Source organism: Cariama cristata, unplaced genomic scaffold (genome assembly GCF_000690535.1).
Source record: "Cariama cristata isolate BGI_N322 unplaced genomic scaffold, ASM69053v1 scaffold38787, whole genome shotgun sequence".
In the NCBI taxonomy this organism is placed as follows: Eukaryota; Metazoa; Chordata; class Aves; order Cariamiformes; family Cariamidae; genus Cariama; species Cariama cristata.
Window position 1 is genome coordinate 279 of NW_009626702.1, and position 13,124 is coordinate 13,402.

Consider the following 13,124-nt stretch of genomic DNA (forward strand, 5'->3'; position numbering starts at 1 on the left):
TTTTCACCCAGGCGAGGGGGGGGCGGGGGGGGGGCCTGCCACTGACATTATGCGTTATCCCGGCTGGGCTCCGAGGGGACCGGGGCCGCTGGCTCCGCTCCCCAGCCGGGAGCTGCTCAGCCCGGTGACCGGATCAAATACTTGCTGGCGTTTCAGAAGGACGAAGGAGCCTTTCCGAGAAGGTTGAGATGCAAAGTGTTACAGCTTTCACATGCTTACTAATTGTATGCAATGCCCTTTTTTTTTTTTTTTTCCCCCTCCCCTCCCCCCTTTCCCCTTTCAAAGAGGCAGCTTCATAGTACGTGATTGAAATGGAGCTAAGTAGTTTCCTTCAGGCGTTTGGGCTGTTGGCGAAGGGCCAGCCCTCGTTCCCAGTAGCCTTCAGAGGCATTTAAACTCGGAGAGAGCTTCACTCCGGTCCCCATTACTAATCTACCTAATGAGGAATTTAAATTAGTCGGGAATATGAAAGTTTAACAAGATCTTAATTAATGCTTTTTTACCTGTTTTCGAGGAAAATCAATACACTATGGTGTTGTCCCTGTCGAAACCTTTTTTGTTTTTAACATGCGTTGCAACCCGATTACCTAATTATAGACAAATACATCAATATTGAGTGCAACACTGGGTTTGTTTTTGGCGTTGTTTGGGGTTTTGGTTTATTTTTTGGGAGTTTTTTTTTCCCTATTTTTGCCTACACTGCTAGCCTGGCCAGAACATGTGACCCAGTTTACTTGAGTGGTGCTGGGGGAGAAAGGAGGCTGCTCCCATGGCGGCTCCGCTCTTGGACAGATGGGAAGGGGCTGTGAGGGGAATGTGTGGCATTTGGGATCAGGTTTTGCTACCGGGCTTGGAAGAGATGATCTTGCTAAAATAAGTAGAGTTTGGTATGGAAACTTGGTGCGTAAACCTTCCATATGGATCGTTTCCTATAGTGGAAAGAATAATCCCAAAACATCAGCTTGTTGCCATAACAGTTCAGACCATTTTTTTTGTTCTCTGAAAAATGGCTAGAAAGTCAGCAGGGTGAATTGAAATTGAAAACCACAGCTTCACCCGTTTAGAGTGGTTTTGTTTTTTTGTTTTGTTTCGTTTCAAGGAGAAGGGGGAATGCGGGGAGGGGGGGGAAGTTGTCCATGTACTGTTGCATGTATATTTGAACAGAGTACTTTCTTGGCAGATGGTCAGGGTTTTAAAAGGAAGTCTCCTTTGGCATTGCGTGAAAGAAAAAGAGAGATGACTCATACAGTTGCACTCTTGGCCAGTAGATAAAGTTCTTGTTCATTGTGGGACTCCCAGCAGGACCTCAGAGTAATTTCCCGTTTTGCATCCTATAGAATGGGACATTTCTATTCTGGAACTTTTTTCTCCCCTCTCCTCTGTTGTTGAAGTTCCCCGTGTTCCTCCGAACACGCATGGGAGCAGTTTGAGTTATGTGGTGTGCATGCCAGCGTGCTTGGAAATGACATTCTTTGAAAGTCGAGTGCGCTGCGTTCTCATGCACAGGAAGTGGAAGGATGTCTGCTGCTCCATTGATGTCCCCAGAAGACTGGCCAGCAGCTCTGCAGCCATGCTGAAATGTGGCTTTGTTTTCTGACACAGCGTTTGGGTTTTAACTGCGTGTCAGAGCACATTGTGTTCAGTTGGGTCCTTTCAACCTCATGTTTGTGTGAGAGAGAGACAAAACAACTTGAAATTAGACGAGGTGCAAGAGCAAAGTGTAATTATTTGTTGTGGTTCTTTATGGTCCTTTTCAACCTCAGCCTACTGAAAACGCAGATTTCATGATGAGAGTGATGATAATTTGACTGACTCATTAGAATGCTATTTTGGAAACCAAAGCTGACTTGCACCTTCAGCTGTGCGTTTGAACTCCTGCCCAGGTCTCGAAAACTGATTCCTTTTCATCGTAACAGTCACCTAGTTACGGCTGGAGTAGCCTTTAATTTGTTTTGAACCCAGAAACCTCAAATCGAACATACTACATTCCTGCATGCTTTTTGAAGTGTAAAATACAATTGAGTTTATTTTTAAGCAAGCTTGTAACTCTTCTCTTTTTTCTTCCTTCTCTTTCACCTAGACATGTTTGGAGCTGGAACGGTATCTTCAAAGTGAACCCTGTTATGTTTCTGCATCTGAAATCAAATTTGATAGCCAAGAGGATCTCTGGACCAAAATTATTCTGGCACGTGAGAAAAAGGAGGAATCTGAACTGAAGAACACATGTGTCCCAAAAGAGGACAATCTTACTAGTCAGAACTTAGAGACCAACAGTTTGAATTCTGACGTGAGCAGCGAATCTTCAGACAGCTCTGAGGAGCTCTCACCCACCACAAAGTTTACCTCTGACCCTATAAGCGATGTTTTAGCCAGTTCAGGAAACTTGAGTTCATCTGTCACTTCCACTCCCCCTTCGTCTCCTGAGCTGAGCAAGGAGCCTTCTTCCCAGCTATGGAATTGTACGCCGGGTGAGTTGCATTCACCGGGGAAAATTCGTACCGGTACCGCTGGAAAAACTGCAGAAAAAGGTACACCCACCAATGGTGACACCTCACCAGATGGCAGAAGGCGTGTTCACAGGTGTCATTTTAACGGTTGCAGGAAAGTTTACACCAAAAGTTCACATCTGAAAGCACATCAGCGCACTCATACAGGTTAGTAACGTATGCTTATTAAGAGTTGGCAAGTACTGTAGGGAATACCCCTGATGATGGTGGTGTCATAGCGTTACACAATCACTGGGTGGGAGCCCAGGTTTGGAGAGATGATGTAATAGTAGTAGAGGCTTACCAGCATGGACAACATCACTTCCTCATTCTCTTCGTAAGCGAGCTGAAGCCAAGATGGTGGTAGATTAACCTGCTGTCATAGCAAATAGGAGACACTCATCTAAATAGGCAATAGTTGGGAAGCTGCAGCAGCATGCGGTGTTCAGGAGTAAAGATCTAGTCAGCACAAATGCTAGACCTTTGTTGACGTTTGTCGCTAAAGGAAAAGAGAGCTGAGACTTTCTTGCAGGAAAAAAAGGAACGTCATATCCAAAAATCGGTCAGATCACTAAATACTCTAAGAGCTTGTTTTCATGGTTCGTTCTACATCAGGTCTATTCAATCAGACATCCTAAGGCTTTGATTATGTAAAGTATAGCTGTAGTTGTAAATCATTTAACAGTTTTGTGTGCCGTCGTTACCAGCAAAAATCTTGGAAAGCCACAGTGTGTAGTGGTCTTTCTAACATATCTGCGTAATTGGACTTACAAATGTATGATTTACTGTATGATTTCATCCCAAAATACTGAGCAACAGCTTTTTATTGTTATGGAACCTGTACTAAAAATAACAATCCTGTGTGTTATTGGGAAAGAAAGTGAGGAAGATAGACACTTCAGGGCTTTTATAAATATTTTATGGTTAAAGTAGAGTGCTGATTTATTTGTTTGAGCATTATTATTTGACATCTCTTTATGACACCAGTTAGATATGTAGATCTGCACCTTGGCTCAATACTCATTGCTTAACCTGAGGAATTTGCCTGGCGTTCTTGGTGTACCAATGCAAAGACCTATACGGGGTTGTTTTGTTTTTTCCCCAAGATGTGGAAAGAGAATTCAAGGAAAACATACTATTTTGACTTGTGAGCTCAGCATTTTGTGGCTTTCATGGGAAGTCTGAGCAAGCTCAGATGCTCCCATTGTCATGCAGAAGTCAGATAAAACAAGATTATTTCAAGAGGAAAGAACAACTTCCACTGAAACTGTGGTGGTTGAGCAGACATAAATAGCTGCCAGCCTCAGAAGTATTGCAGAACTGTTGTCCTGGTGCTGTCTGGCTGAGAACGTTCCTGTGAATGGAAGTGGTATTTCTTGATTGCTGAAATAGCAGTGTTCCAAGTGGTGTGCAGGCTTTTCCAAGAATATATGGCTCAGCAGAAAGAAGGTTGCATGTTATGCAGATGAGTGAGTGTCAGAGGACTTTGATGCAATATAGTAGCCTAATTGCATTTTGGAGCCTAGCTGTGCTGTCTTTAATCACCTTTATGAGGTGAATGATACCTGTTTGGGAGTAAGCCTACCATTACAGATGAACAGGAATGGTAGAAGGTTGGATTTCTTTGTTTCCTGTAAGCCTGTTTAATTGCTTTTTTTAAGAAGAATGAGATTATTTGATGTGCTGTTGCAGCAGAATAGTTAAGTAGGAATCATGTGGATGAATTTTGCAAGCCTTCTTTGCCTACATGTTCTGAAGCATTCAGATAGGTTAAATAAAATTGGCTGTCTCTGGGGAGTGGAGGAGGTTTACATAGAAAATGAATGGGATAACACCTATCTTTCTTTGAATGAAGTCAAGACTAACATGTCATCTGCTTTCTTTGTAGGGGAAAAGCCTTACAGATGTTCATGGGAAGGGTGTGAGTGGCGTTTTGCAAGAAGTGATGAATTAACCAGACACTTCAGAAAGCACACTGGTGCCAAGCCTTTTAAATGTAGTCACTGTGACAGGTATGCGACTGAAATGCACCTTTTTAAATAGTTATTTTTAATGCTTGTTGGAAAGTGAGTCTAGGCTGCTTTTCACTTGTGAAGGAATCATTTAGAAATGCAACTGCGTCTGGTATTTTTAAGGGATTATTGTATATTTAGACTGGAAAAACCCCTTCCGTTTTGCTAATCATGGGGATGTGGTTTATAGCCTGATGTTGCAGATGAGTGTTGAGAAGTCCCTGGTGTTACCACTCATCTGCAGAGCTTCTGGGTGCCCAGACACCTTGAGTGCTCCCGTACATCCAGGGAATGCCAAATCCCTCCTCCACCAGCCGTGTTTTGGAGTAGCAGAGCAAGGGGGGGGTGCCTCAGCCACACGTATCGCGTCGTGCGTTCCAGCAACTGTGGGCTAATGTGAATCCTGACTCTTGCCTTGCAGGTGTTTTTCCAGGTCTGACCACCTGGCCCTTCACATGAAGAGACACCTCTGAATGGGTCAAGAGGTGAATCCTGCGGGCTAAGAGGCGTCAAGGTTGAAGAGCCTTGAGCGGAGGGATGCGTGTTCCAGCCAAAGCATGCCATTTTGCACCCTACCCAGTTGCCTCCAGGACCTCACTTCCTTGAAGGTCTTTTGAGGGCTAATAAGTCATGTAAGAAACGGCATAGCAACCGCGGTGCGTGATGTTTGGGGTTTCCTGGACTCATACACTGGTATCTAACCTTCTGAGTGGCTCCTAAGCCTTTGCCGTGAGCATGTGCACTGAGAATGTTAATGATTGGGCGACTGTATGCGATGAGGATCTCTTGATGACTGTATGCTGAGGCACATTTTTTTTCTTGTGGTTGTTTTATAACTGTAAGAGAAAAAAAATAGTCTGAATGTCTTGTATGTGAGGAATATCTTGTGAGATGGGACGACCACCAATCATTTCCAAGGGGTGGGGGGAGGGGTGTCTGCACCTTTTTAGAGGGAAAACGGAGAGGGGAAAGGGGGGAATAAAAAGAGTCAGGATGCCAGAATGGAGATGGGGGACCTCCCTGTTCCTGTGTGAGAGGAGCTTTAGGTGTCTGGTGCAGCTATTAAACGTGCAATGTGTCAAGTAGCTTGTTTTACTTGCTACAGAGCTCATTTGTAATCCATTGTATAAGCTGTGTATTTACAAATGTAACACAACTATAACTTTTCATTATAATACAAAGGTTATTGCATGGTTCTGGGGAACTATATGCTTTTCCATTCTTTAATCAGGACTGCAGTTTTGATTCCAGTTAAGAGCAGCTAAAATACAATTGGTCTAATGTTACATAATGTATGGAACATGAATAATTTTTTCTGTTGGGTGGATAAAACCACTATTGGTTAGAAACTGATTTTTCTCATGCAGCTAATTTTTTCTCTTATTTATGCCTTGAGGACTAACTTCTGGTTTTCTAGCTGTTAATGCACTGTTGACCTTAATAATGGTGCCTTATGCAAGTGACCTTCTCTTGTAGGGGGTCTTATACAGGGGTATGGGTGATGCATGCTTTATTAAGGCTCTCTTTTCACCTGGCATTGTACTGTATCAAATGTATAATATGAGGGGAAAAAAAGGTTACTTCCAGGGTCCTCCTTCACAAAGACAAATATAGAGAAAAGTCATTCATGTCAGTACAGTATTTGTTTAACTTAGACAATTTGACTGTGTTACAGTATAATGCATATGCCAATTGAATACCTGACCAGTTCTGCCACCTTGAGACTTTTTTTATATTGACCTTGCACAACAACTGTGTATATACACACCCCAACTGTACTTAATATGTCAAGTTTTCATACATATTAAAGATACAGAAGTATTAAAAGATGTATTTGCTTAAAAGGCACAAGTTTCACATCTATATATCTAGCTATCTGTTGGTCATACAGAAAGAAACTATATTACTTTTTTTTTAAAAGTGGGCAGAAAAATAATTGTGTATGTATATTTGTGTGTACAGTCTGTGTATGTGTGTATATATATAGATAATATATAAATATTTTTTTTAAAAGGAAAAAAATTAGAACACATAGCTAGAAAATGCCACAGCCCATCAAAATATTCCCTCTCCCCCCTGCAATACGGTCATTAAGGAGACAAAGAAATGAAAGATACAGTTAATTAAAATCTAGCATTTTTAGAGGCTTTACCTTTAGCTTAATGGTATGCTAAAGGCTTTGTTGGCATTCAGTCCTCCTCAGACTGCTGACTGTGTTTTGTAGTTATTAGGTTGTCTGGAATAGCGTATCTGTGGCCATTTAAGAATGATATGAACCGAATATTGGCATGCTAAAAGAATATTAGCTGTGTGCAGATGAAGTACACTCGAGTTTTGGCCTTCAGCTTATTGGAGGACCTGTGAGTGAGCTAGTCGTTGTGGTGGTTGAGCTCTAATTTTACATAGTTCAGCTAAAATAAAGACTGTTTTTTCCTAGAGTAGAAATAGTCTGTCCAAAAGCAGTATTTTTTTTTTTTTGAACCAGCTCACTACAGTCGATGCAATGAAACACGTGACCTGTTTCTTTTTCTATTTATTATCGGTCTTGCTTACTATGCTAATATTTTGGTATATCTTCCTGGAAATGTATGTAGATAAGTGGTTTAAAAAAAAGTATATGCAAGTGATCTGGTTCTAAGGAACACACAGGCTTAAATCATTCTCATTTCATTTTTGGTTTAAATTGCCTGAAAATGCACTTTTTTTTTTCTTCCCCCAAACAAACAAAATTTCCCAGAAAATGGATTTCTGTTTAGGGTTGGGTTTTGTTGTGTTTTTAACTCCTTGTTTGCATTGTCCTTGGCTTAGCCATAATTCTTATAAACAAGAAAGTAAACAAAGGCAAAAACAAACAAACAAACAAAACAACCCCAAACAAACAAACAAAAAAAACTTGCACTGGCTTGTCTCAATTGTGAAATACCATCAAACTTGTGTGGATGGGGTGGGGCTGAGTGCCATATGTCAAATGCCTGTAATTTTCTTAATAAGCAAGTACATTTTGTTCAGGTGATAACTGAGCCTCAATCAAGCTGAAAAATAAAAAAATAAAACATTTTTGCTTGAAATTTAAGAAGAAAAAGTTTCTATTAGTGAGATTTCTTTTTTTGTTTTTGAAGCACCCTGTTATCTAAAGAATCTCTTTGTAAGATTTTTGTAAAAATTTTGTTTTACAAGATTTTATTTGAAATTGTTTTTTGCAAGATTGTTATATTTCTGTATGAATGTATTTTTTATTGGAATAACATAAAAAGAAATTCTTATCAGCATCACGTGTCTGGTTTCATGTTTCTCCTCTCTGAAGTCCTGCACACCTAATGATGTCAAGTACTATGTCGATGCTTTGCCTTGAGTCACCTGGTCACAGGTACAAACACCTTTGGGTCAGGTCGCTTTGTAGAAGACAAGCCCTGATGAGAAAATAATTGGGGCAGCAGAAACTAAAAGTTCTTCCATATCTGAAAAGCTGTTGTTGACTCATCTTTTGTCTCAGCGGAATAAATAGTTAATGCGATTGTTACTGCAAGGCTGCACCTTTATTCCAAATCGTTTCTTCTGGAGAGGTGAATGCACATAGGACGAGTTTTGCATGTGGGAAAGGAGATTCAGTGGGCATTTAAAGTGAAGTAAAAAGCCAGAAAGGAGATGGCTGGGATGGAGGCACCTATCTTTATCTTTTACTGCAGAGTATAGGCCTTTGAACTGCTGGCTCAACGCAGGAGCAAGCCCCAAACCTTGCAGGCGCAGTTGTGGGAAGGAATGCAGGGAAGGAACCACGTGAGATCTGCCTGGCCCGGATGCACAGATCTGAGTCTGCTGTAGGGCTGACCTGACCCACATGCTGGTGGTGACCTTCAACCAGCCAAACGCAAGCCTCTGTGAACTGCATTTTTTCAGAGCAATGGCACTTCAAAGCATGACTGGCATGTATGCTGGCCTGCAACACATGCAGAACTTGTTTAGTGTTGCCTTGTGGCTTCTGCTTCACTCGTGCTGGTGTTAAAAATCACTTAAGCATGGAGTAAAACCATTGGCAGAAATGGCAAAATTGTGTGCTGAGAAACTGACTTTGAACATCTTAATTCAGTTCACGGTAATTGAACGTTTCATGGTTTTAGATGAGAAATGGTCTAAAAATGATGCAGAAAAGAACAGAATCAACAGATATAGATTGAGGCAGAAGTAGTGTGGAGGAGAAACCCTTCCCACCTACCTCAGTTAGCCCTGGAACAGGCTGGTAAATAGACAGTTTGCCTCTGTATAGGCAAGGAGGAACTGGCAACTTAAGCAAATTCGTGATCTGCAATGAGAGGGATATATTAAATTTTGCCATTGGTACAGTATCTCACACAATGAAACACAGATGTCTTCTGGGAAACTTGGTTACAGTTGCAACAGAAATAGAAAAGGCTACCAAGGTTTAGGGTTTGTGACATTTTGCCTCCTCATCTGTATACAAGATAGAAATGGAAATATTTTTAAAGAACTGAGCTTTGACCTTGGAGGTTCTCCACCCAGAATGTTCAATGGGTGTGTAATACAGAACAAGGATTGGCAAATTTTTGCCTGTTTATTGGGTGTGTATTATCTAAGGCTGTGTCTTACTGTACCTTCTAAAAAACAAAAAGGCCTGATAACTCCATTATTAAGGATGTTATTGAGATCCCACTCCCTTTTTTTTTTTTCCTCAGGGAGATTGTACTGAAAAACAGCAGTGTTCAGGAAAGAAAAGGCTAGTGACAGAGCTGTTGAGCAACAAGGAAACTACAAAGCAGAACCCAATAGCCATTTCAGGGTTAGTGCATTTCAACATGAACAGCTACTGCAGGCTTGCTTAATTCCAGGTTTTGAAATGCAGAGCAGATGCGAAGGGATGTGAATTTGAGGGTGAAGAAGTCAAGTGGCCTAGGTATGGACCTGGATTAGTAACCTCTGCAAGTTCCAACAACTTCAACTGAGGTTAACAAGGTGAAAATGAGGGCAGAACCTGTCAGCCAACATGTTAGCTTCTTGCTGCAAAGGTTAGATATGGCATGTTTGTGCACTTAGGCACATATATGTGTGTGCAAAAGTCAAGATGAAACAGTTAAAATCCCCAAACAGAACCTGTTTAGGTGTGGGTTTTTTCCCTCTTGATTGTGAAAAATCCTGGCATACAAATGGTCAGTACAAGTAGGGCATATCAGAGTTTACCACCTTATTTGAACAACTGTTTATTATAAATACAGCATGACTTTGAAGCTCACAATAGACAAGTGATTGCTCTATTCTTAAATTGGATGTTCATATTGCTTAGAAGTTATTGTCTCTCTCCCCTCTAACCCATATTATGATTTGTCACAAACTGAATCTAGAATTGTTGTGCCTGTTAAAGCCTGTTGAAGGCAAGCTGTATTTTATCCTTTCCTCTTTAGGAGGCATTCACAGTACCTCTGCCTTTGTGTCTGTCTTTTACCCCTTCCATTCTTCTCAACTACTTGAGCATTTGCTCTTTATTTTCTTTAATTGCACTGAAAGCTCTGAGGAATAAAAACAACCTCTGTAAATCGCACAAGTAGCAGCAACAAGATTACAAACAAGAAGGAAAAACACTATGGTGATTGTTTTGAAAAGTAGCTGAGTGTAATTTATGCAGCACCAAAGGAGTACGTGATCTTACATATTCACACAACAGGGAGAGACAACATTTAATAAAAGGAAAGCTCCATGGTCCGTCCATCCATTGGAGGTTTCCTTAGCCATGTCTGGAGAGAGGAGTTAAGGTAGAGTAAAACAGTAAGGGGAGCTCTAACTGCACAGAAGCGGAGGGGATGGGGGACATGACAGGTAAAGAAGGTTTCCCCTCTGCCTTTTAAAAGTTAAAAGGACCTGTATTTCCTCCTTGTTCCTCCATTTTTCAAAAATTCCTTGGAGACGAAATGGCTTGGATAGGAAATCTCTGCAATACTTCTTTCTCAAGCTTTTCCAGCTTTGCTTCCTCAGGTAGCACTGGTTTATAGAATAGGCAACAACACCAATACTCCAGTTCTTTATTTCTGGTGACAAGAGGTTACTGAGCAGCTCACACCCCCAGAGAAGTCTGCCTGCTTTTGCTTCATCCCATGGGATTGTATAGCCAAGAGGCGTTATCAGGTACTTCTGAAATAAAGCCTCTGACATGGCAAGAAACTCTGCTGAGATTATACAGTCCAAGGCAATAGTATCTTTATTTTTTTTTTCCCTTTAGCTCTTTTACCTCTAGACTGGCTGTTTCATCCCTTATTCATGGTCCCTAGATATATAGCATTTATTTTTGATCAAACCTGTAGCAATACTGTCTCATAACCATTTGAGCTCTTTCATATAGGGGAGAATGAGCAGACGGAGTATTGCTTTTGCACATAGGTCTACAGAGGTTTAATCAGTCTAGGATTCATTGGAGCTACCCTGGGAAATAAGGGTTTGCAGGTTCATGCATTAATATTGTGAGGCCTTGGTCAAAAGCTCATTTAAGTCAAGGAGAAATTCCTCACTGAATTCAACTTGCTGCAGACACAGTCATTTTTTCATAGAGCTGAACCTGAGGAGGAAGTACATTTGAAATCCATTCAGAACCCAATTTTTATTCAATGACATTTATGACTATATTTTGTCTATTTCCCATTGAACATTTGATAGCTGGAGTTTACAAGTGCAGGCATTTCAAAGCTGATCTTTTTTAACAGACGTGATTTTTTTCTGAAATTTATTTTTGATTGCAGACTGATGATAAACCTTGTAATTTGTTCTGCAGTTTCAGTTACACAACAGCTACATAATAATTTTGTAAGTTATAGCAGTGACTATATTGAACTGTAATGTTTTCGATCTGAATGCTCCACAAATTATTAGCTGAGAAATTATTAGCTGAGAAATTATTAACTGAAGAAATTAGCTGGATTTGTAGGATACCATAGCAACAAAGGTGGCCTGTGGCTTTAAAAAAAGTGCTGTATCAGATACAAGCCAACACATTTTGTTAAAATAAACTATTCAGAATTTGCAATTGAGGCTACAGATTGGTCATGTTCTTGAAATATAGGTTTATAATTTGTTACGGAAAAATAACTCCATAAAGCAAAACCGCTAAGGTGTTTTAAGATGATCTATTACACGGAGGTGTCTAGTGCAGCCACTTTGGATTGGTGTCATGATAGGAAACAGATGGTATATGTGTTTATGTTTAACATTTAAGGAGGTATAGAAAGCAATTGGGAGGTGATGTATTTTGTTAATGGGTGAGTAAAGCCTCATATGTACAGTTAAAATAGAATGTAAAAAACAAGCAACATTTTTTCAGCACAAATTAGGCAATACAACAACATGTTTAAGTAGATTTATTTGCCTTGTTTCACTTTAAATAATTTTAATGAGAAATTCTCTAAATGTTTTTGAGCGGAGATAGAAAGTAATCTGGTAACCACATGTCTTGATGTAAGCCAAGCTGTTCTTTAACGGCACTTTCTTTCAATACAATATAAATTTAGCTGGAATTAGCATTGCTGAGTATTAGTCCCTCAGTGCCTCACTTGCTAAACCTCCATATTCTTTTTATTGCCTCTGAGCATTTCAGAAGCAGAGTGTGTGGTCAGTTCTGGACAAAGGCAAATTATCTAACAGGGCTGGGGAAGGCAATGTATTTGCTGAATTCTGTAGCATAACAAATACTTGGGTAATAATTCAGGAAGGTAGCAGATCTGCACTGGATACAGTAATATATTTTTCCTGTAATGTGCTACCTTTTGCATTTGAAACTGAATACATCAAAAACCTAGTTATGCATGCAAAGCTGTATTTTTCTGAATTTTATATAGTTCACCTTACTGTATGTTATTTCATTTAGAAGATTTATCTTTGAACATGCAGTGGTAGTCAAAGACTATTGTTCATTTCCAAGCTTTGCTAGGCAAGTTACTCAGTCCTCTGGGTTTTCCTTTATTTGTTTTTGCTAACTATGAAGAGGACATTGAGGGCAACTGGATTTTAATAGATCCTCACTGTGTTTAATTATTCATCATCAGTAGAAGTATTAGCAATAGTAGTCAGACGTGCAGAGGAGGCTGAGATCTTACTGGGGTGAACCTACAGGGAGAGAGGCTCTTCCATCCAGGTTCTGCCTAATTAGACCACGGCCCATTTAGAATTCCCCACATCCAAAGAGAGAGAAAGTAGTTTTGCAAACTGCTCTGGTGATCTCAGTGGTTTTCTTTTTCCTGGTCGGACAGATAATGCTGTTGATGTTTCACCATAATTCCATTCAGTCCTATCTGCCAGTCACAGATGGACTCATTCTGGACACCAGGATGAGAAATCACCGTGCAGAACACTGGGTTTCAATGCAATTCAGTGAGCATTTTTAGGTGGGACCTTGTAATGCCCATCCCTGTCTCACATGATTGGGATATTTCTTATCATTTCATTATTTTGTTTTCTATTTCTAACAACCTTCTTCTGGCAATAACTTCGGTATATTCTATGTGAAATGCTTTGGACCTACTGAGATTTCTTCTTAATTTGAAAAAATGTTAAGAATTAATCTTTAATCCCACAGATAGAAAAGAGTAAATAAGAGATGTAATAATGTTATAGTATTAATGGGATTTGAGCC

The 13,124-nt window shown here is 40.2% G+C and overlaps 1 protein-coding gene across 1 annotated transcript; it reads left to right on the forward strand.

The window, feature by feature from the left end:
- Positions 1-2,080: 2,080 nt before the first annotated feature.
- On the forward strand, positions 2,081-7,766 carry KLF6 (Kruppel-like factor 6; the record flags this gene model as incomplete). The annotated part of the gene is made up of 3 exons (XM_009704127.1): positions 2,081-2,654; positions 4,375-4,498; positions 4,920-7,766. Coding segments are annotated over 3 exons (750 nt in total), but the record flags the coding sequence as incomplete, so codon positions are not given.
- Between the last annotated feature and the right edge of the window lie 5,358 nt (positions 7,767-13,124).